At 39.7% G+C, this 26,003-nt stretch overlaps 1 protein-coding gene across 1 annotated transcript in view; it reads right to left on the bottom strand.

Annotated features, from left to right (window-relative positions):
- adam19a (ADAM metallopeptidase domain 19a) overlaps positions 1 to 26,003 on the bottom strand; it is a 266,602-nt gene that overhangs the window by 140,733 nt on the left and 99,866 nt on the right. Inside the window, exon 3 of the mRNA XM_083937316.1 lies at positions 13,208 to 13,284. Within this exon, the coding sequence (XP_083793442.1) occupies positions 13,208 to 13,284 (77 nt within the window). The remainder of the gene's footprint in view (positions 1 to 13,207; positions 13,285 to 26,003) is intronic.

The following is a 26,003-nucleotide window of genomic DNA, read 5'->3' as shown; positions in this document are numbered from 1 at the left end:
CGTCTTTGTGAAGTCAGACTCTCAGAGGACTCCAGTCCTAATTAACACCTTGTCAGGTCTGCCGCCTGGAGTACAGCATTTCATTTAGCTCAACTAGACACATTTACAAGGGTCTGCCTCATCATTAAGTACAATGGACGACATGTATTTCCCATTTCATTACATATCATCCCAGGGTGGCAGTGTAATCAAGGCTTTCATTAACATACAGAGAGCTCTCACTTCATCTAGTAACTCTCAACAGAACATTTGCAATTAAAATTAAATGTGCTCTTTAAGTGCAATGCCAACATCTTGAGCTGTGAGTGTGAGATACCGAGGAGAGGAGATAAAGCTGCTGAGCACCGCGCAAACTAATTGAATGATACGGCCAATTGTTTTGATGCTATTAATATTTAACATACGATGATTGCCCTGCTGGCACTTCTTAAATAATGTACATTTGCTTAATTTGTTTTCCTTGCTTGTACATGCACACAGACTCGCAGTTATGTAAACAGAGTTACCTGGGACAAAAGTCGTGCTCTTACTTTCAAAGTGGAAGAGGCTTTTTCTTGATTTAATTAGCTGAAACTGTGCCAGTTCAATTTTTAACATTTGTTTTTTTAGTGTAGATGTTTTCCCTAGAAAGCCATTTTGTTTTCTCTGTTTGAGAATTAGTTTAGCTATTATGAGATTCATTTCCTGCTGCTTGATGAGGAAATTGCTTTCTTCTTAGCTTTTTCAATAAATAATTATTGATGGGAGAATATATATCAGAGTTTAATCCAGAGTGTGCAACTGCAACAATGAGCTCTTTTAAACACAAAATGTCCAATCTCTACAGCTGTAATTACCTGCATGTGTACTCACAGAGAGATGGATTAGAACACAAAGAAAAGCCAAGATATCTAAAAGGAAGCAAGTGGGTTTGCTTTTCTTGCTGCTGAAAATGCCAACAGAGTGGTAGGTCCATGAGTGCTGATGCTGATACTGAATTTAGATACAGAGATGGCGGCTGATTATGAATAAAGTGAATGTTTGAGCTGGAATGAATGAATATCGTTTCTTTGTGGATTTTGTACCGATATGACTTTGCAAAGGTGCTCTGAAGGCTGCTTTCCAAAACAAATAACTTTAACTTTAAGAGCATTTCTAATTATGCATACAGTGAATTACATTATACATTACAAATAGCTTAATAAACATCATGTTCAATATCAGTCAATTACTGACCATTTAAACAAAGATTAAATAAAAAATAAATAAATAACTAAATAGTACAGTTTGTTCAGTATCAGTCAATTACTGACCATTTAAATAAATAATAGATAAAAATAATAGATAAATAGTACTTTATGTTCAGTATCATTCCCTTGCTGACCATTTAAATAAAGAATAAATAAATAAATAAATAAATAAATCAAACAACTATAAGACACCAATTCTAAATCAGCCCAAGCATCATTTATTACAAGGTCTTCATATCATAGCATATCAGCAAACATGTAACCAGGTACAGATAAATACAGATAGGCCAATAATATGGCTCTTGTGTAGTTCACTGTATTACTGTTCCCTTTTGATGGAGCACTGACCACTTGATCAACAACAAGAAAACTCCTCACAGGGTGCATTAAGAATCTGTTTTCATTTGGGTGATATTTTTGGCTCAGATGGTTTACGCTCCTTTCAAGACATTAAGAATAGCTCCAATCTGCCAGGCATTTCCGTCTTTTTTTATTTACAGCTAAGAGCAGCTCTTAAAGCACACAATGTACCTTGGCAGCACCTACTGCCTACACATCCACTTCATGAGTTTTATTTTTACTAAAAGAGCAGTGAGGGTAATGATATCTACTCTATACTAATACTTGCTTGAGACCATCTACAAAACGCTCCCAGTAGACAGGTTATGGAGGGTTGATGTCCCCGGATTGGATCGGATTTTGATTGGGAAAGGGTGTGTGGGTCAATATCAAACTCGTCAATACATCAATACACAGGACCTACCTGACCCAGCATAAGCTACATTTTATGAAAGTTATCAATGATACCAAATGCACCCTGTGGACATTAAAAACCATTGGCACTTTCCTCCATATGGTGTGGGAGTGCTAACCTGACTCCTCTAGATGGATTGATTCTTATGATTCTCCTTTGCTCTGCATATCCATCTGGGAACTCTGGTCCGGAGATCTTTTGGGAAGAGGCGGAAATACTGGTTGCTGATTGGATAAACCATCTATCTATCAGCAACATACGGCCAAATCAAAAAATCAGATCAATGAAGCGTATGATGTACTAACAGTGTTGGGGAAAAGCTCAGAAAGTGAACAACATGTCGGTAAAGGATATTTGCTGTTTGTGTAACGTGAATTTACAGATCAAAGGCCCAATTTCATAAATGGACTCTCGCCAGATGAGTTTGCTTCCTCCTTGCTTCACTCATCATTCTGGGATCGCTCCATAGGAAAGTGATTTCAGGAGGCTGGCCTTATCAAAAACTCTTGCATAGGATTGGATAAACCACTTGTCCATCATCTTTATTGACGTGCTACTTCAACCACTCACATGGAAACCAACCTGTGAAGCTGATGAGACTGACGCAGGGAAAAACATAGTTTCCACCAACAGAAGCCTTCAGAGCCGTTCTCTGGTGTTCTTTTAAAAGAAGAAAGATTCTCTAGATTGGACAACACGGATGAAACAGCAGCATCCATGTTGACGTCTGTTTCCTCCATGAGAGCAGCTACAGTCGTTTCTCTGCTACGTCACATCTATAAAACCCCACCCAGCGGTCCTGATTGGCTAAACAATTTTTTGTGGACCCTGAAATCCCTTTCCTATGGAGCGAATCCAGATGATTGAGTGGAGTTAGGCGGAGTCAAGATGGAAGCAAGGCGGAACGAAAGTCATCTAGAGAGAGTCAGGTGCCCAGTCCATATTCCAACAGAAGGATTCAAGAGAAAAAAAGAGTTAGCGAGCAGCTTGCTCGATAGCTGCGCTCATCCATGGACATAGAAAATCACAACAGTCGCTTCTCGATCCCAACACTGATTGGGTCGATCGCTTGGCATGTAACAGTATGTTCAGTGGCTGTACATCATTAATGATTTGTGTTTGGATAAAAATAAAACAAAAATTTGACCAAAAAAAGAATCTGTTTTCATCAGCATAAAGGCCCCTATGATACGGAGGAAAAATGATCTGTGCAGGCCGTTCCATTCATTCCCTATGGAGGAGGTGTTAGCACCCAATGTAGCAGCGCTCACCGCTCAGATCTGCCTCTCTGCCGCTGTACTCAAAGTTTAAATCAGGTGAACTTTGACCTTGTTTCAGCTGACCTTTCAAAAGCGCAGCCAATGAGATAGAAGCTTTGAGTGTTACATTTATATTTCCTAGGCAACCGGAGAGCGACATCAAGTCAGCTAGTATGATGGAGTAAAAACGTATTGTTTGTCCAAGTTTCCTGAACTATTTAACCTTACATTAAAGTCGTATCACGATCTGAGAAGAAAATGTAATGATGGAGGTTTATCAGCATCACAACAGGTTTGTGAAGAGGCAGTTTACGAGCTAACGGTTGTTATAATACTAACGTTGATTTAGCCGTTTACTGGGTCTCTGTGACCAACCTAGCGGTGAGCCCAGCGCAAAAAGCTGATCATGTGAAGGCCCCTTGAGGAGTTTGCTTGCTTCTCATGGAATTTCCAGTAACCAGTTGGCTCAAAAACTGAATAGTTCTTGACCTGGGAAATGTTGTAAACACAACTGATCTTTCCCGCAAACACGCAAGTGATTGTGTGAGTGTGTTAGTCATTCCATCAGCTGGAACCAGTGGCAGGACGGCCAAACATGGGATTCACAGAGCAGCTGCCAGCACATCCTATGTCATCAGTCTGTTGTGCTTCTTCAGCATGCACAGGCATGTTGTGCCTTACATCAGCTGGCATTCCATGAACCCCCACACACAGGCCAATCTATTCTCAGGATGTGTGTGTGTGTGTGTGTAGGTCACTGCCCATCAGCACATTCCTAGCTCATTCTCATTCCATCCCTCGCTCCCTCCTCCTCCTCCTCCTCCTCCTCCTCCTCCTCCTCGTGTCTGTTTAACTTACTGGATGCGAAAGAGTCCCACTTTGTTAGTCTATCAGTTTGATTTAGCACTTCTCAGATATTATTTACCTGTTTCCGCTGCTGAAGGGAGGAAGGTGGAAAGGATGGACAGAAGAATACGTTGATAGCTGCAACGTTAAATGATGACCTTGAACGAGATATTGTGGTACTTTTTTACCGCTTTTTTAAAGAGATATTATCTGTCCTTATAAGGACATAATTTAAAGTGTTATTATAACATGTTTTATAGTTTGTCATTTAAGTTTTTATTCAAGTTCGAATTTAAAACATCATACAAAAGACGTCCAACTATAATACGAACAAATCCACTATATTAAAACAAAAATACACATAAGAACAAAATGTGCATATACATATACTGTAAATATACATACATACACAAATCCAAGCCCACAAACATCTCCCAACTCCAAACACTGTGTACACAAAAAGATTTTATGATAATACACAGGTTGACCTCCACTCCCACATTAAAGGCACCTATTCCCCTCTTATATGATTCAGAAAATGACCCAAATCCTGGTATCATTTCCTTTTGTTATCAACATGTTTTATCTTTTTAACAAGATATAGGATGTATTTTGATGGAATAACTAGATATGTGTCTTCCCTATTACAAGACGCTTTGTTTGAGAGATTTTTGTCCTTCCATACAATATATTACACATATTACATATATTCTGTTGGGTTCTGATACTGTTATTATTTTTGAGATATTATTTGTCCTTAAAGCAACGATGTTTTGTTGTTATAATCAAGATCTGTGGTGACTAAACTGAGAGATGATTATTAATGCTTTTATTTCTTCTCCTTTAGATTACTGTCATGCTCTTTGGACTTTAGAATCATACTTTACTGAAGCAGCTGCTTGTCTTTTCACGCAAACTACTAAGAGATCACATCCCACATAAATGTGATCCTCACTCACACAATACTGGTGCTAAGTTTAAGAGCCCTGCACGGCTACCTTAAATGCCAAATGGGGCTCTTGGAACCCACTTTGAAAGTCGAGGTGACCGTGCTTTTCACGCCATTTTTGTTGAAGTGGCTTGGTTATTTAAAAAAAACCCTGCTAGGACAGCAGTGGTATTGTCACAGCTGATACTCTGAACAGTAAAAAATAACGATATTTGTTCACTAATTTTGATCTCCAGTGTAGCTATTAATGGCTTGTTTATTAGTCTCCTTATTTGTTTGCTACTGTTGTGGTTTTATCTTGTCAGCCCTGCGCTGTGTATTTTTTTTAATGTTAAGCACTTGTACAAAAAGCCTGACTAACTCATAAGAAGATTATATCATTTTAAATAGACTTTTGCACCTAACACACCTACACTGCTGTGACATACATGACAGACGATACGACATACAACGGCATACAAGCGTATGATATATTTTCATGTTAAAAAGATATAAGATATAAAAATAAAGGAATGCTTTCTTTAATTTTTCATTATCATGTGACGCATTTTCTCCATATAACAAGGCACTGATGACAAGATACTGCTGTTTCTTGTTCCTACAATGATATATTTTGTATGTGATATTTTTGTCATTAAAACAATAACTTCCATCAATATAAAACATTTTTTACTGTCTGTATATACTGTTTGATGATAATGAGACACATCATGAGATATGCTTGCTCCAGATGATGATATGTTAACAAAGTCCCCTTTTCTTAAAAACAAAATATTGTTGTTATTGCTGTGATAATTATATTGCAAAAATGAGATCAAACAAGATACTTTTACCATGAGTTTGTGTCAAGATTTATTGTGATAACAAGATATTTTTAGCATTAAAAGATGTTTTCTCTCTTGAATGACATGCTGGTGTAAACCAAGACCGTTATTATCCAAACAGATTCCATTCTTGTAACATAATGCTTTGTTGTGATAACACACTTTTCCATTATAACATAACATTCTTTCCATTTGAATCTTTCTGAAATGTATATCTTGTTTTATAGTTTCTCCTCCTCTAATGGGAGTAAAAGTAATGGTGTTGGCCTTCAGACACTGTGGCCATGTTCCAGTCCTGTCCCAGTGGAAGAAGCCCAGTAGATAAAATAAACTCTGTTTCCAGTAACATTCCCAGTTACTCCATCAACAGAGTGACTGCTTCCGCAGAATGTGTCCCTCTCTCTGACCTACATTCACTGGTCCAGACCAAACTGTTGTGCTTCCCTGGGACTGCTGCTTTAAAATAAGCACAGCCTCTGCTGACTGGCTGTGCTGTATTACACAGTGTGGCTCCCCGGCACAGACACAGTGGACCGTCACCACTTTCTGTCTCCTGTCAATTTCAGTCATCACTGCCTGTCTGCATCATGTATGCACCGTTGTCTCAGCACAGTTTGTCTCATTTTACTCCAAGTCATCAATCTGTTTCTAAGCAACTGAAATCGTATGCATTCAGTTTGTGTCTGCTGCCTTTGACAGACTCATTGAGGCACCTCAAAATCACACAGCTGCAGTGCAATGCTTCCCACATTCCTTCACAACAAAACGACCATCACAGCCACAGTTCACATCTGAATACAGCAGCCAAGTGTCAGTGTTGAAGTGACACACACAAACTGAAGCAGGAGCTGAAAAGAACCATCCTATGTGGGAAATAACATGCACCTCAATGCTATCCTACTACACTTGCCAGATTTCGGATCTCACCTGCCATTTAAGTCACGATAACAAAAATTCAGTAGTCTGTGCCAATACTAGTGAAATTACACGATTCTTGATGCCAATTCGCAGCGCGTACACACACACACACACACACACACACACACTCACACACTAACACACTAGCACACAATTACTAGCAGCAGATGTAGTCATTTTTACACTCATGGTGGTGGCAGGTAGTTAATGTTAAAAAATGTACTGACAGCACTTTTCTAGAAAAGTCTTAAAACTAGATGGTTTGTATTGCAAGCAGGTATAAGTTATGTTTTAAAATAAGACGAATGGAAAACATGTATGATAATCTCAGTTGTAAGGAGCATAATTATAGAGGTATTACATGTCTTTCTTTCTGCCACAGATTTGTAGTCTTAAAGCATAATCCCACACTGTATCTCAAACAGCAGACAAAGAAGATCTGCTCCTGGAGACAGGAAAAATCATAAAACCTTAACACACGTTTGTGGTAGCAGACTTCCCTGTCTCACCAGTTTTGTAAAGCCTCCACAAAATCGATTGTGATTGGTTTAAAAAAGTACAAACAAGCCAGGGCATGCAGCCATACCATACTCCAGCATGGACGGTTCTAGTTTTAAAGTATTCTCTTATTTTACACTACTGAAAACAACAACAATAAAAAAAAAAAAAAATATCCGAAGCCCAAACACATACCCAACAATTGAATAGTTGAATAGTCATGTCCAGCCCCAGAGGTTGGCATTAAGGTTTCTAAAGCACTTGCCCATCGGGCAAGAATAGAATAACAACGAAAGCCTGTTCAACAATTATGGGTATAATTAAATTGTTCCTTTTATCAAGCGATGTCTCTTACATGTAAACACTCCTCACCAGTCTCATCCTGACCACATCAAACCAACATGTACTGCACACGTTGCACAACAAAACACCATCCTCTGCTTTATGCTGCACCCATGGAAGTTCCACGCTCCATGTCTAACAAGACTACGAACTTCGAACGTCAACAAAGTAGATAGCGCCATCTGTCATTTTACATCTTAATCAATTTGAATCGTCGCACATTTTAATCGATTTTAACTGTCTGACAATGCACAATGACAAAATAATTAAAGGAATCATGGTTTTAATGCGTTTCCAACGCACTGTAGCGGACTGCCTGAATGTTCTTTTTTTTAGCGTGCCAGTCGCTGTTTAATCAGACAATTTAATGGTTAGGTTCGTATTAAAGGTCAATCCCCACATGGATAAATGAATCAGTGTTAAAAGGCGTTAAACATCACCAGACAGAAGGATCACAATCATACAGCAATAATCAGAGCCACAATGCAAACTAAGCTACACTCAGAAAATGTCTTTTAAATAATTGTCCAAAAGGTCCAAATAATGTTCTCCAACAGAAACAGTCCATGAATAAAACAAAAATCACTTTATGGTTTCAAGCACAACAAAATAAAGAATTTCAGTTTGTTTAATTCTGTTTTAGTTGTTTTTTGTAGGAGTGAATCATCTTCTCAAACTAAAATAATAAAGGATCTCTGATAAGTTTCAGTTTCGTTCCCCCCTAATAGGAGTGGAGCCTCTTCACAAACAATTCAACAACAACAACAACAATAAGAATTTGAAACAAGCCGCCATGTAGAGACAGAATTTACATGCCATCGTGTAAATAAGATAAAGAACACAAGGCTGTTTAATTTGTTTATTAAGGGCGCACTCACACTGTCCTTCCGCACCGCGCCCCGGGCTTTAGGGTACTTATCCCTCGCAAGCCGGCAACCATTAGTATCATTCCCTGAGCCCTACTGTGAAGTATGTCCTAGTAATGCAGTTAAGAATACAGTAGCTGTACTTAGGGGTGTTTGTCACCAGCTCCTTCAGGGACCTTTTTCAAAAGAACTTCCAGCCGCTATTGGATAAATGCAAGTCAGACTTGTCTAGAGTAACAGTCTGTCCATTGCAGGCCAGGTTAATCTTGTTAAGATGTTAATTTTACAAAGTCTTAATAAATCGTTTTTCACTAATCTAGACCAACAATTTAACGTCTTTATTTGGCAGAATAAACCAGCTCATATCAAAAACATATTCTTCAACTCCCTAAACCTGAAGGGGGACTGGCACTCCCTAATATCCGCCACTACTTCTGGGCCTACAACATTAATAAACTTCTATATTGGCTCTGCGGTGGGCTCCCTGGGCTCATACTGAGATAACATCTTCCTCCTGCTCTTTGCATTCTTTGATTTGCTCACAGCTCCCCATAACTGCCCACAAGGTCTCACCTAATCCGGTTGTTGTCACCAATACCATTGTAATTTGAATCCAGTTCAGGAATCAGTAAGGCTTGCCAAGGGCTTTGGTCCTTGCCCCATTTTTGAATAACTATGCGTTTCTCCCTTCCTGAATGACCCTGCGTTCCGCATATGGTCAGATAAGGGCCTCCAAACACTTGCACACACTGACTGTATGATGAAGGGGTTTTTGCGTCCTTTGGATTTATTTCAGACAAATACAGCCTGCATAATATCCAAAAGCTATTCCCACATTTTACGAACCACCCCTCTGAAGCTGAGATCGACCAATTCCTGTCTCTCAACGTACAAACGACTGATATCTGTCATTTATAATAAGATTGCTGTTCTGAGCCCAGGCACCACTGTCTCACCTAAAAATACATGGGAAAAGGATTTGGGGGTAGACATTACTGATGACCAGTGGAGAGACATTCTGAAACTGGTGCACTTATCTTCGATTTGTGCCAGGCACGGCCTATGAAAGTGGAAGGTTCTCCATAGAGCCCATTCACCAACGCTAGCCTGGCTAAGATATACCCTAGTCACAGTGACGCTTGTAACCGCTGTAAGCAGTCCCCAGCCGACCACATACACATGTTCTGGCCGTGCCGAAGCTCTTTGAATTTTGGTCTGATATATTTCAAACCCTCAAACAGGCTCTAAACACAAATGTGGAACCAACTCCTCTGACTGCTCTTTTTGGGCTCCCTCTGTCAAAATTTGATTTAAACATCTGACGTGAAAAATTTTGAACATGCATTTGTTCATTCAAAATAATAACTGCCATTTAAAACAGGATAAAATTATTGGTTTGATTGTGAAACTCATTCCTTTTGCATTTAGAGACATCATGTTTGATTTTATTTTTCCAATATTTTAAGTTTAAGTCAAATGTGAATTGCGCATGCACACTGCACAGTCAGAGCACATGTTAGGTCCCGTAGCTCTGTCTCGGCATGCTGGCCAGGCACACCATTTCACATTGTGGATATTGTTTATGTCCTGGGTGGATTTCAAAGCAGTTGCTGAGAATTAAAGTTTTGGTGTTTTGTGTTGTCAAAATTGCCAAGAACAGCCGAATTTAAGATGGCTAGCTAGCTAGCTGTGTCGGAAGCTAGCCAGGGTTCCTCACATATATCTGCCCTCTTTTAGATTAAAACAAATGAAGCCCGATTGCCTCATGTTAATATTTTGCATATGATTCATACGTATTTTAAAGATTAATAAATTAATTTAGCGTAGTCTGTTGGCCAAGTGTCTTTTTTATAGAGTTTATGCTGTGGGAAATAAATTATTTAAAAAGTCAAATAAAATGTGAAATACATAGTTTGAATACATGTAAATTAATTAACTGGTGTCAATGCAAACATTCATTCATGATAATTAAGTTTAAATTGAATACATTAGGTTGGTTCAATTTCAATTTGTTAGTTTGGTTCGATAACTAAAATGTTAAGAAAATAATTTGGATCAAGGCAAAGAATTAAGCATGAGTCAAGTACAGTATTATTGTTTACATCAACATCAAACAATCAGGTCATAAGAAGTCACTCAATTTAGATTCTGTGAAGTCAAATATTTTTGATGTAATAACTGGACACTTTCTTTTAGTTTGAGCAAGGTTATACTTTTTTCCAGTGTATATGGGGTGTTGTGTTTTGATACTGTTTTCTGATTTCCCAACAGTGTTCATAAAAAAAAATCTTTTCTCTAGAGTTTGGGACATCACAAAATAAACATTGAAGTCTAGTTTAATCATAGACTTTGCTTCTCACTAAATATAAGTAATTCCACACTTAATTATCATAACAATATTTCCTAAATTAAATCATCATATGCATAGTCTAATTAGGGTCTATTTAGTCAGGAAGCTCCGCTCTGATGAACACTGGGGAGGTGTTTAGACATGATCTCTCTACCTCTGGGCTTTACAGGCATGTTAAGTGGTCTACCTTGGGAGTCTCGGCATGTCTAAGGCTAATGTGCACGCACCAGATGGGGCTCACCATGATGTTATCACAGGAACATCATAACCTCTGCTGGCCTTGAACCCTGTTCCACGTGCCCTCCAGAGAACTCAGCGCTCATTCTGATTAGCCTCGCTTCTCTGTGTGCCCTGAGGTGTGTCACTCACACATTCCCTGCTCCCATTACAAAGGAGCAAATATCTAAAGTTATGATTCAAGAGCATGTCATATTTATCTCTCTTGAGGCCAATATGAAAAGCTTCCAATGCCATAGGTTCAAACCATAATTAAACTTCCATGGTCATGGATGAGCAACTGTCCATAACCATCAAATAATGTTCTTGAAGGAACATTAGCCTTCTTTTTCAGCATCAGTGCTTCCTAGAGCTGCCTGTCCTCACAGGATTTTCACATATTCGTTTTAGCAAGACTAGGTGGAAACCTAGTGTATGCCTGGACCCTGCTCTGTATGATCAATGTGGTCAAATTGTTTTAGTGGTCAGTGAAGGTGTTATACTGTATATTAAAAGTTCTACAACATGTGTCTGTTGTGAAGGCCTACTGAAGTAGCATAATTTGACATGGTTTAGCTACTGTTCGAGACAAATAATTGAGGAATGCTTTAATTTAATGAATTTCAACAAAAAAGGCTTATGGTGCTATTTTCAACTATTTATAAATGTTATTTGTTAAACAGTCCAGACCTAGGTTACACCCAAATACAATTATGAGCGCTTCCTGTAGCCAGCTAAAAACATTAGCTTTAAGCATGCCAATGGATTATTTGGCACCCTATGTATACCAGAGAGAACAAGTTAGCTGTTAGTAAGGAAAAACTTAGGATGTGTAACATGTGTCAGCAAGCTAAGGCCCTTGCAAACATATTACTCCATATCTTATTGATTTATCGAGCATAATGCTGAATTATTATTATTATTATTATTATTTTGCAAATACTTTGTGCTTAGTCCATCGGCTGTTTATTTGTATTATTGCAATGTTTACTGATTCACTATGAAAATATAAAATAAAAAAAAATCAGTTGACCCAATACTTACACATAATGGGAATTATCATTATCGTGCTAACTGAAATTAGCATCTCATTCGCAACATCCTCTTAACAAATGTCCCGATTCACATGCTTATATATGCGCACATATTTTGAGGCCCATCCGCACGTAGACACGCACAACTTTAATACCCTTGGCCGACCCTTGACCCTTGGCCTAACCCCGCGGCGTCACATAACAACAACAGTGCTGCTACGTGAGAGGAGAGAGACGGACCCAGAGACTGTTTACTGAACTGGACTCTGAGCCACATGCAGGGGAATGAATTAGGCCGAGCACAGATTTCTCCCTTTTCCCTGATGCTCTGAATAAGGAGCTAAATTGGTTGCTAGTCTCTTTTTCGAAATAAAGTTGCTAAGAAGGTGTGAAAAGTCTCTAAATCTAGAGAGAAAGTGCCTGTCTGTGAGTGCTTTGGGACGGAGAAGGGGCTCCCAGCAGCACCCTCTGCTCGTTGAGGACACTAACTGCAGAGTGATCGGTGCATCAGAGTCCAAAACAGCACAAAAGTCTCCACTAACACCAGAAACAGTGACACATTTTAAGACCAACAGAGTAAAAAAGGTTGTTTTCGATCGTGTGGACGCACCCTCAGAGGCATATGATGACTGTCAAAATGCTTTAGCTTTACTTACAGAAATAAAGCCTAAAACTGACATTTCAATATTTGACTTAGTGATAAAAGGCTTGCTATCACAGTTTCCCCATTCTTCCTACTGATACCTCAGGTGTTATAGCCTGTCTCAACCACCACCATTTCCACCATTTGGCCACTTTGTCAAATTGGCTTCAAAGCCCGGCGCACTTCCTGGGGGCTAAAACCTTTTTGTTTCAGGGTTTTGATCTACCAAATGCTACTGTCACACATCTATATCCTAATCTTTAATATGTTTTCAAGATGTGGAAACAAGCTTGTGGTAAATCACAGACTCACCAAAAAGTCAAGACAGAGCCGAGAGAGAAGAGGCAGAGCTTTCTGGTATCTCTTATCATTCCACTCTACAGTCTCTGTCTCCCAATAAATTCACCTCAGGTGGGGAGCAGAGGAGGTTATTTAACATGCAGAGGCAGGAAACATGGTACGAGAAAAAGAATACTCACTGATTACGTTCCACTTGTAGCACCAGTTGGAGGTCATTGGATGAGAGCACTATTTCCCCTCTGACTGGGTACTCTTCCTGTCAGGTTAAGAAGAGAGATGAGATCAGGTCAGGTCACAGCAGCAGAAGAACTCACCAGGAACACTTTGCTTGAAGTGCATTTAAAAGCATCAAAGTGCATTTACAGCACCTGCAGGTAACACAGTCAACCAGATGCCCAAAGGCAGTTCATTTCTAGCTGAGTGGCCATGGAACCTGAGTGGAAAATAAATGCATTTGACACATCTATTCCCTAAAATACATTTCACAATAAATGCTTTTTTGGTAAACATCTCAGAGACATGGGGATACATGTTCAAACTGCATTCTGATCATACCTGTTTTTTTTTTCTTTATTGACTAATCTGACAATCATTATCTATATAAAAAATAAATATTGAAACAATACCCATCACTACTAGCCCAAGGTGCTTGTCTTGTCCAAGCAAAAGTCCCAAACATATACAATTGAATCAATGATATGAAAAGCAGAAAATATCCAATTTTTGAATATGGTATTTTTGCTTGATAAAATATGAAAACAATTAGTCAATTATCAAAATAATTGTATATAAATATATATGCTTAATTGCACGTTGTTTCTATAAAAGGAAAACCTTGTGTTCAACTGTTTTCAAACACACAACAAAAATACACTGTATGTACACTAGAGCCGTCCTGGGTGATCTCAATGTAACAGCAACACACAGTACTGACATGTCCTTTTACTGGCCGACAACAGTGATACAATAAATATGTGCCGTGACAGATGAGATATTTGTAGAGCCTCTAAAATACACTCGGGTCAATGATGGAAATAACTCCAGGGGCCAAAACCATGTACTCTTTTCCCACACAGAAACTGGTGTTATAAGTTGAGAGAAGGGAAACACTGTTTTTAGATTGTTTGTCAATTTCCTTGATTGTGTAATTATTTTTGCAGTTTACACAACATTCTGTTAAATGTAAATTAAAGACACATTTATGAAATTGAAAGAATTACATTGTATAATGTTTATTTACATTTTAGCCATCATCTCTGTTATTGATAGTTTATTCTTATCCTGAATTGTGAAGCATTATAATTGAATCATTGATCAGCCTTTTAACATTTAATAATAATGGTGACTGAGATTTTACCATGATGATGTTTTGCAGAAACATGTGATGAATTAGTGGTACTGAAACTACAAACTGCCCCAGCTGTGCAGGGTCTAATGAATGGGGGAGTAGGCACGTGTATCCATATGCAAACAGCGTTTCTACATCCATGTATGAATAACTGTGGAAGTGACAATGATTCTTCACACATGCAGGCGTATGTGGGGCTTTATCAATCTGATGGAAATAATGCATATCTGGACATTTCTATCTTTGTGCATCCACACAGTTTTAGTCATGAAAAGTTGTATGTATCTGGCCCCAGGACCTCATTGTTGTTGTGAGTTGGTTATGCTAATATTTATTAACAGTGTTAAAATGTTGTCCATAAAGTAAACCAGAAGCAGTGACGGATCTCTGCATGTTCTGAGAGTAACAGTGAAAGATTTAAATGTCCAGTGGGCCAATAGATGGACATGTTGACAAGACAGTGATGCCAGAGAAAAGGCCAAGGGGCTATGGAAATCATTGGGATTCATCCGGAAACATAAATATCAAATGTCCACAGCAAACTGGTAATCTTTCAGTCGCTGTCAGGTTATCTCACTACGGGCCGAGGACATATTGATGTTTTGTTTTCTGTTCTGGATCTAGAACTCAGATATTCACATGTTTCGTTTCTGACTCATGCTGACTGTGATATAAACAATATGGAGATATATTTCATGATTACTTGTCCATGTGGTTTTAATTATGAGAAACACTGGAGCTCATTTTTCATTTCTATGAACAAACTCATGCTCACTTCCCTCACTATTGGCGGGCATCTCTGCAGAGAAAAATACTGTTTCATGCTCCTTCTTTGGACACTGCAAGAAGGGAAAAACAACCCCTTACAGATTACAAACTTACAAATGTACTTTTTGTCATTTTAAGATGCAGAGACGCAAGTGGTAAAAAAAAAATGTATCATCAACATTTACAGACGAACAGCGCTGCAAGAACGAATCGATTCATTGATTAATCATTTATTATTTTTTAAAGCAAAAGTTCCAAAATTCATTATTTATAGCTTCTGAGATATGAGGACATGCCAATAAAGTCCAGTTGCAGAGCTCCAGGACCCAAGGTGGAAAATCATCGCTAGAGGTCTCAGTCAAAACACGATGCCGTTGTGACATAACATGTGTAGGATCATGGGGGTTGTAGTCTTTATTACTACGGGCCGAGGACATATTGATGTTTTGTTTTCTGTTCTGGATCTAGAACTCAGATAACTCTGACTGTGATATAAACAATATGGAGATACTGTATATTTCATGATAACTTTTCCATGTGTGGTAGCTCAGTCCATTGGTGACTTGGCTGGGAACTGGCACCGAACCCCCAACTGCTCAGGGCGCCGGTCACTGGCAGCCCCCTCGCTCTAACATTTCTCCTTAATTGCATGTATGGGTCCTGTCTGTGCATGTGTGTATTTCGGGCCTGTGTGTGTAACATGATTAATAATAAGAGTGAAAAAATTAAATTTCCCCGTTGCGGGATAAATAAAGTTCTTCTTCTTCTATTGTCAATGTAAATCTGAGGCAGAAATAATGTTTAATAACTAGTTGCTGTATTAAAGTTTCATTCACATTATGCTTCGTAATGCTTATTCACTTAATGTTATTGTATTTTAATGTATGTCTAGTGTTTTCTCATTGCGGTGCTAACTAGTGTAGCCTAGCACGAAGCATCAGGGAATTAGCGTGAGCGTACCTATGTTTCCTGCTTTGTTTGTGACCGGGGAACATCGGTCTGTAATTTTTTTCCCAAATCAGCTCCGAATTCCACGCCAAATAGGCCCATGTAGACCCTAACACTACCCCCTACCCTGACCCTGACCGTAACCTCTAATCCTAACAAAATGCTGAATTAAATCAGCGGAGGCAGAGGCTTATGCAACCGGGGAACTTAGGGATGACCCCGTCTTAGCAAGCTAGCATTAGCTAGTTGTTGTTGTAGAAAGCATTGCTGTCAGCAGATGAAAGACCACTTTGTTTGGCTCATTTTCTGTTACCAGTGTAGCATGAAAACATGGTGGAATAAGAAAGCTAAATAGCTAGCCATCCATCTGCAGTTCTTCCAACAGCTCTCATCCCACTAGAGAGATAACTTGCTAAAGTAACACACCCAGCTACTGTCTGCAGCAGTGGCGATTGCTCTAAGACTGCTAAAAATGTCACCAAAAAGTGGTGAAATATGTACTGCTGTGTGTATATTTTATTGACTAAATACACGCTAGAAAGCCTTCATCTTTAGTTCAGAATCAGCTCCTTATAACAGGTAACCGGAACAGCTTCCTTCTCATTCATCCCCACAGCTCCACAGCGCTTTACACAGTCGGACGCTCAGCTTCACTGACTTCAATGGGGAAGCGTAGAGCGGGTTGTTCCACTGCAGCCAAACTAGACGCTCATTGGATAAATGCTGGGCTTTGTACCGCCCATCAGCGTCTCTGGGGGTCTATGGGACAGGGGGCTGGCCCGGATGCTCGGCTTCTGCATGATGATTGGATGAACTGTCTGAGGCGGAATCCTTTTTTGATTGACAGCTAAATGAGCGAATCAGCGATCTTGAAGAATAAAAATCCAGTGGAGCATTTTCCAAGTTTTTCATTCCTACTAGCGTTGTGTTGGGGCAGCGGCAGCTGTGGAGCTCCTCCCCGTCACGATCACTGGCAGCTCCAGCTGGGCCAAGGCCGTTTAAGCAGCCTAGCTCTGCTGCCATTGAGAGGACACTGGTCAAGTCCCTGGAAAAGACGCCTAGTTGGTACGACAAGGTCACAGATCATTTTCTTGAAAAGGAACGAAGGGAAGAATTTACATATAAATAAACGAACACATTTATGATGTAGGCCGGAAAAATGAGCTCCCCCTCCTTGAAAGAGCAGCAGCCGCCACTGGAGCTATGTTACGTAGCAAATTCTGTTATCTCAAATCTCTTATCTCATGGTTCAACAGTCATACTAAATTCTTTATGAGTTTGTTGCATTTTATATCACATCCATGCCCCTATTTAAGTAGGCTTATTATAAGCTCAGCCATATGACCTCCACCAGTCACACCAAAGTAAACAATACAACCTTAATATTAACTGTAACTTAGCTTAGGTCAGGTAAGTTAGGTAATAATTATAATATTAATTATTACCTAACTTACTAATATTAAGCAGCACATAGTGTAACGTATAACATGATTTTATCTAACATTAGATTATTGCTAGCAGCTCATCATATTTTGTGGGAGAGTTGCTGCTGCTATATTAATGTTGGTTTCAGTTTTATCAATATGTTATGTAAATAAATAAATAAATAAATGTTGTATTGTTTAGCTTGGTGTTATTGGTTGAGGTGTGTTGCTTATCTAAACTAATTAACTACGAGGCATGCTATCATATCGTGATGTACACAGTATTCGGCGTCATTGCTTTTTTCAAGCTGGGGCTGGAGCTCTGCAGCTAGACCCTTCATCGTGATAGTAAATTCAATTTCTTTGGACTGCTGGTCAGATAAAACCAGACGTGATGACATTAGCTCGGCCTTTGGAAAACTTTGACGGTCATTTTTCACTATTATCTGACACATTGAACACCAAACAACTGGTCGACTAATTGAGAAAATAATTTGCAGATCAATCTTTGATGAAAATAACTGTTACAGTTGCAGCCCTATCTGATTGCTCATTCAGTGAGCAGCTAACTGTGCAGCAGAAAATTACTCCTTTAGGCAAATAAACAATCTTGGTATTATCGCTTTTTGATACACTATGATGAGACGTTCTCTTATTTGAGCATATCAGACACTGCAATGAATGTTATGTAATGCAGATATAAGTACTATAGATAGAGGAAATGATATTTTTGCTGACTGTGTAACAGCAGTTCTGCAAAATAATACTGATCTGAGGAAAGTTGTGAAATCCCACTAGCAGGAAAACACGCTCAAGATGAAATAATGCATTCAAGTTAATCTAATCTAATCTGCATATAGTGTAGTGTTTAGACTTCAACAAAATGATCTGTGCTGCTTTACCACAAACAGGGTTTGCTTTAAGGAACACTGCTGCTCTACAAGTGTCTCAAACACCATAAACTCTCTACAAGCATGATGAAATCATTACCCTCGTCTGCACTGAGGGCGCACTCACACTGTCCTTCTGTACCGGGCCAAAACCGTTTTTTCAGCTAAAGCCTAGTACGTTTAAGCAGTGTGAGTGCACCCGTTCTGCGCATAACTGCGGACAGCGGGCCGTCCACGGCCTGAAAGAGGTGGGCTTTTGTAGAGCCGTTTGCACATGTACGAGCACGAGCGTGCGCACGTGTACAAGCACGAGCACGAGCCCTACGGCGGTAGCGGTATGTGCGCCTGTTCGGACATAGAAAATAGAAAGACGGACCATGCGCGGACATTTAACAACAACAACAATGGCGGTGAAAGGTTCACGTTGGTGTGATGCGGAGGTGGAGTGTTTACTGCAGATTTGGTCGGATGAAAATATTCAAAAACAGTCGACAAGACGCACAAAAACTCCGAGGTCTGTGGAAAGATTTGTAAACAAAGCCACACACACGCGATCAATGCGTGTGACGTGTTACGGCATGATGACGTATGGACAGCAAGAAGCATTTGCGCGAGGCCCTGGCAGTGTGAGTACAAACGGGGCTGGGGCGCGGGGGGAGAGGGAGGGGGGACAAGTACCCTAAAGCCAGGGGCGCGGTGCGGAAGGACAGTGTGAGTGCGCCCTGAGAAAACCCTATGCCTAAAAAAGAGAGGAAAAGTGTGACTGTGTGTCTCTCTCAGAATTATCTGAAGTGACGTCCTTCAACATTATCAAAGACACAGGTTCCTAAACCATATTTTGTAGTGCTATAAAATGCTAGGATAAAATGCTCAGGGTTGCTGTGTTGTGTCTAATGCAAGAATGAGCATGCAGCCATCACTGAAGCATATGTCCCACACTGTGTGTTCTGTCAGTCACCAGCAGCTGCTGTCTTGTCACATTTAAATCCTGTTGAACAGTGTAATGGTCGGTAGACCAATTCCTAAATTGGAGACATTTATACTCCGATGGGCGACTATTGCCAATCATGTCTGCAAAATTGATAGAGTGAAACCTATGGTACCTAAAGACCAATAGTCAACCCTCTGTAACCCATCATTAACCGTTAACAGACACAGAGGCAGCTGAGTCAGTTCACCTGTTCGGTAGAGAGCTAGGACAAACTTTCCGTATGCCACGTAAAGCTTCAGAATTGTTCCAGTTACGTGGCCACAATGTTCCATGTGCATCACAAAAAATTAACAGATCCTATTATTCAATATTCAATTCAATACTCATTGTGGGTTAAAGGTTTAATGATTAATCATTATTGTTACTGCAGTATAAATTACAAATTGGATGATCCAACATCATATGTTTGAATTTAAACTTGAAACTTCTGTACTCTGAAATGAAAAGGAGTCATAGGTTAATTAATATACCCCTTTTTCATCTTGTTGATCAAGTACTGCACCACTGAGCACCTGCGGCTCCAAGCCACTGTTTTATCATCTACCAATGACAGTGAGGTCTGTAGCCATCAAATCTTTTTGTAATCTGGTATTCTAGCGTTCATTCCATCTATTAATCGGATAGAAAAACGTTGTTTAACAATAATGAAAAACTAAACATAGAGAGGTTCATGAGGACAGCTAACGTTACCCATTCTCTTCTTGTTTATCCGTCACTAAGGCAACCGCCTCCTTAAACCAAACAGCGGTGCTCAGTAAAGTGGCGTTAACAACGGGCTGCTTTGTGCTCAGACGCTGAATCATCAATGTCCTGCTGTTGTGGTAGAACAATTCTAGTTAACAGTGGACACATTGAACCTTTTTGGATTCTTTTTTAAGTGTGAAATGATACCAAACTTATTCCCTGCCATTTCCAGACGTAGTGGTGTGCATCCGCAAAAAAACGGTCTGTGAGGAACAATGATCCCTGCGCTGAACAGTTGCCTAACCCTAATGGCACCTTAACTTTGGCCTAACTGCCATAACCATAATATTTTGCTAACATCAACCATACTGTAGTTGCTATACCCAGATATCGTGGAGAGCAATGGCAGTGAACATAAATAAAGAAGGTTTTTGCATAATGGTTTGCATCGTGCACTCTAGTGTGTGCATGATAAATACAAAACTGTCATGTTCATATGGGGAGTTCTAACAAACGATTTAGAACTGCCTCTATGTTTAATAAATGAGGCCTCAAGTTTCAGTGAAAGAAAAAGGAGTCCCAGGGACTAAAGGTCAAACCCTACAACGTTGTTTTAAAAAAGTCTGATTTATTAAAGTCTCAGTTTATAAAAAATATTTCCTGAATCAATATAATCATCTGTATTCACTCTCTTATCCCTCATTTCTGAGCAAGGCTCCAAAAAAAACACCCCATTGGGAATTCAAGACCATTCTATCATTAAACGTGCAACATTAAGTGACAAAGTGCTAAGCAGATGCACTTCCACTTATCTGTTTAGTTGTGAAACTTCCCCAGCTCCTGCTGAAAGACCTTGATAAGTCACGACAGAGTCACAGCAGGTGAAGATTGGGAAGTGAAAGAGGGAGTGTGATGATTTACATAAAGTGGGTATGGTTTCTCTCAACCTTTCTTTTTTCAATCTTGACACAACTACTTCTGTCAATTTTTCAAGTAAAACTTTGGGAAACTCACAAATGCTCTTAAGACTGTCAAAAAGCCAAAGCATGTACCATTACCCCTCTTCTCTCAGATTAAAGTTGCCTCCCTGATCTCTGTCTAGATGTGAGTTGTCCAAACACACCGTAAGTCTGTATAACCATCCCTAATGGCAAAACCTGAAAACTGGAAAACAGGCTGCTGTCAAAGCCTCTTCCTGGATACATCCCACTGCCTCTGCAATCTCAATCAGATTCAGTGTTCCCAGACAGGCAGGCTTTTTGCCCCATCTTAAAGGTTGGCCACTGAAACCACTGTGAAACCTCAATACGGAGGATTCACATGCAGAAAAGAAGTGGTTAAGAATTATAACTTTTCATCAGATTTCACCGTCTGCATGCTTTTCTAGCTCAAAACCAGCCACTTTGCCTTGTGGAAAAACATCTCCATTTCCCTTTCCACTTCACTGCCTTTCTTCATATTGCCGGGATAACATCTCCGGGGCCATTCTTCAAAATGATTGGTTCAGAGGCTCTGCTTACTGAGTTTGTTGTGGGGTATCTGCGCATTTACTGATCAAACGACTTCCATCCTCATACAGCCACATTTGTCGATCTTTCTCAGCAGCCACTGGTGTTGTGCTCTGAGTGATTTGAGCTGCTACTCCTGATTTCTCGAGGTTACGGTTTATGCAGCTTTAATCCTCATCCTGCACCCCCACTAGCTTAAATTGGAAAGAAATGTACAATGTAAAGCTGCATCACGTATATGCTTAGTTAACTGTGTGAAGTGACATGTTTGATCATGTTTCTGAGTCCATTTGGATTTAGTTAGTATAACACATCCTGGAGGATAAGGTAGAAGATGAAACATAGTGTAGGGTGAGTGAGAGGGATAGAGGGTTTGGTAGTTCACTTGAATCAAAGTTAGGAAAGTCCCGTTCAAAAGGCTTAGTTTATGAAAAGAGACAGTTGGAGAGACACTAACAGGCACTGAAAGAGAAACAGAAGGCGAGGCAACAAAGAAACAGGAAAAGACAGATCGATGGTGAGAAACAACAGGAAAGAGACAAGAGGAAGCCAAAGAGACAGCACAAAAAAGGAAATCTGATGCTTATCTGCTGCGGGCTGTGAAAGACATGGAGAGGGATGCATCCATGCATCAGATGGAGCTCCAAGCCTGGGCCTTCTCTGTGCTCCAATGAAGTAGAGCTAACACACACTGTGCCAGAGGAGGGCTTATTAAATGGATCAAAGCTTGTGTAATCTACATGCTAAGAATATGATGAGAGGGCCCTGACAATCCTCCCTTTCCTCCTGAGAGCAACGATTATCATACAGGGTTATGAACAGTGAGCATACAAAGAGGTGATGATGCATGAACTCTTCTGATCTTTGATGTGACTGTGGGCATCCACAGTGGCAATAACTATGCTCTAATATGCTCAATATGCTCATGTGCATTACAAGATACCAGGCAACAGTTGCTTAGTGACAGCTGACATTTGTTGTTATATATTAGTTATGTTTTGCTCTCATAAGTCCAACACCCATTCGCCCAATGGGGCGGCTGTGACTCAGGGGTAGAGTGAGCACCAAAGATCTGTAGTTTAATCCCCAGCCTTTGGCAAAACATTGAACCCCAAATTGCTCCCTGTGCTGCGCATAGGTGTGAATGGTAGTAGCTTTCATAAAAGCGTCAGTGAAATGAAATCTAATATAATGTAACCAGTCACTAACTGGTTAATTTTTTTTAGAGAAAAAGCAAAGTGATCGCACGTTGTTATGATTTTGTGTGTCTGAGCTGCAGCAAGCCTGGTCCCCATATTATTTATATAACATATTATATTACATTTATATAACACATTATTATTAGACATTATCTTTTTCTTATACATAAAACAAGCACTAACAACGTAGTTAGTGAACCCAGAGTGTTTTAAGACTTACCTACTGGCCCCTGTACCAGCTCCTCTCATAGTAAAGTCCATTCAAGTGGATTACCAAGTCAATCCCAAAGGAAGGAGCCCATTGGTGCTTTGTTTTCTGTACATAAACCTTAGATAATTCTGATTTAATCCAATTTAGGCCTTGTTAGCATAGGTTTTGCCAATATTTCTATTGGTTACGATTGTAGTGACCAAAGTAATAATTTAGATCTGACAACAGACCAGAAAGACGAGCAGTCCGAAGGTCAGATTACATCTTATCCAGAGTATCTAAACCACTTTGTTGAAATGTAAAACTGAAGGTAAGCACCTGAAATGGCTCTAATAGTGCACAGTGTAGACAACTGTTGCAAGTAAACCACACAAAGGAATTAAATGAATGGCTCCTTTAACTGTAATGAACTCTTACAACAGATAATTTGTAAAAATAGATTTATCCCTTGCCGTTGTTTTCTCTTCCACGAAGTTTGGCTGATCTTTGTTGTCTGACTTAGGTCAGCATTTCCGTATTCAGGGAACAATTTTAATATACTGTATAACGTTTCGGTGCAGTTTGATGCGATACAATGCAAACGGATACATTTCTCTACATTTGTTTCACAAAGACATTTTACATGATACATTAAAATAATAATTATAATAATAATAGATCAATTTATATTGCGCTTTTCTCAGTACTCATAAAACGCTTTACACATAAAAAAAATGAAATAGCCAATCAAACAGGAACCACGTTAAACAACACTAAAACAAAAGAACATCACATTAATGAAAAATACTAAGCTAATTCTATAAAAGTGTCACTGCTGCTAACCTTCAAATAGATTTATTTCATAAAAGTCTTTTTGTTCCCTTACATTATGGCATGGGAAGAGAATGGAAGACAAAAGTATCAGAATTACATGTCATTGTGTTTATGACTTTTCCAATACACACAGGTAGACAAAAAGACTTCTGTGTGAACAAACAACCTAATGTTACCATGTGACCCAAGACAGGGCTTTAACTCTACTGTAAGGTATCAGGTCCTGAGCGTTAAAACGGGCTATAGATGGTGTGACCTCAGACCTCGCCTAGTTGTGTCAGGAAACACTTTTTGTCTTTGTCTCTGTGTTCTTGCTTGTGTTAGCTGTAACATTACTAGCACCCAGAGTATCGTTCTCACCCGTAGAGCTTTCCCTGTGTCATTTCACCAGGTGAGTTTTAAAAATTTGTCGTCATCAGGACTTTAGAGCTGTTCTACAGACCTTACAAATGTTTTCATTCCTACTTACAGGAATCCGCATATTTTCCAAACTTTAGATTTTAGATTTGATGGTGCACTGTAAACTGTTTTGGCCATGTTCTCGCAAGCAACCATAGCAACGATTAACCCTGGTGTAACGTTGTACTCTGGTCAATACAAGTCTCATGAGTTTAGGGTTGACCTTTTACCTTTTACGAGAGTGGAGGCTGTGTGCAGAAGCAGCAAAGCTTAGTCCGGTTCAGAACTTAACTTTAACTGGACCACGGGTCTGCTTATCAAGGTAATCGCATCTTTAATACAGAATGGCAATTCAGCCTGATCGTCAGGGTAATGTTTCACTACTTCAGACTTACCTCCAAGTCTTTATTGGCAGCAGTGATGAAAGATTGCAAAGACAGTGTCAAAACTTCTCAGGAAATCCCAAACACCTAAGTTCATCTTTCTCCTCTGCCTTTTTTTTGCTTCCTTGCAAACTTGTAACATTCGATTTGTATAACAGCAACACAAGCTGTGGGCTGTTTCTTTAAGTTTCATCATTACGCAAAGGAGATTCCTCACCAGCGACTACAACTGAAACCCAAACTGAATTTGGTTCTATATCATATATTTCGCAAATCATCAGAGGTCTAGAGCAGAAACAATAGTTGTAACTCTTACCCTGAAACACACTCAGATAAGTTTCACTGTTCCATGTCTATTGAGAAAGCAAATGTTCAATCACATATCTGCAAGACCCAAATATTGGAAAGTCAATAAAAGAAGGAAAAAAGGATCCAGGATGGAGCTTTCCAGTTGAGGTGATGACTGACTGTGAACCATTCACTACTTTCTTCATTTTTTTTGACAGCTTTTCTTATCGGAGTGAAACTAGGCCATGAAATTGTTGAAGGAGCTACAGTCGTCTCCGGTGCAATTTCTCCCGATCAGTCAAGCAGCATGGTGAAGGGCCAGGAAAGGTGTGAGTGGATAGAGCTTTACATGAGGAGGCAATCACGTCTGAGACCTGAGAGGGCATGGAGAACGAGGGTGGAGGAGGACGGAGTGGTGCTTAGGATGGTGGGAGAGGTGTAAAAGCTGAGGCAGGTTGCTTGGGATGAAGTTGATTTGTTGCAGAAGAACCGATGCCCTGAATAACTGTTTCCTCTGGTACTGAGTGTGTGTGTGTGTGTGTGTGTGTGTGTGTGTTCATATGCAACTCGCTAAATGGCATGAAGAGCCTCTATAATTAATCTATGTCAAATGTACGTCAAAGCTGCTAAAATTAAAGTCTTGTTCTGAGGGGCAGAGGCTAGGAGCGTGGAGAGGTGGCGGGGGGTGGATGGGTACAAGCACATAGAGCGAGGTACTTATTACTGTTCCCTTCATCCCCCACTGAGCCAAAGTGAGCTGTCGACAGCTTCCAATGATCTTCCATGCCGAAAAAGCGTTGGGAGCAAGGTACAGTATCAGTACAACAGAATACCCATCAACCATTTTGGTTTCTTTGACTGCTCACGCAATGAGGCGCTGCAATTCCTGAGCGTAAATTTGATTAAAAAGACATGACAGTGTCTATCTCAAAGCCCCATTTGGGCTTTCTTTATATTTCAGGCAAATATACCCCAGACCTGATTTTTTTGCCCATAGTGACACAGATCTGATTTTTTCAGAGTAATTTGGAAACAAATCCAATTTTTTTTCTACAACTTTCATAAGTGGTTCTGTGGCCATGTGACCACTGTAAGAATGATCATATCAGAATTCATGGGTG

This window comes from Echiichthys vipera, assembly GCF_963691815.1.
Source record: "Echiichthys vipera genome assembly, chromosome: 22".
Classification (NCBI taxonomy): Eukaryota; Metazoa; Chordata; class Actinopteri; order Perciformes; family Trachinidae; genus Echiichthys; species Echiichthys vipera.
The sequence above is the reverse complement of the archived record's forward strand: the minus strand, read 5'-3'. Positions and strand labels throughout refer to the sequence as shown.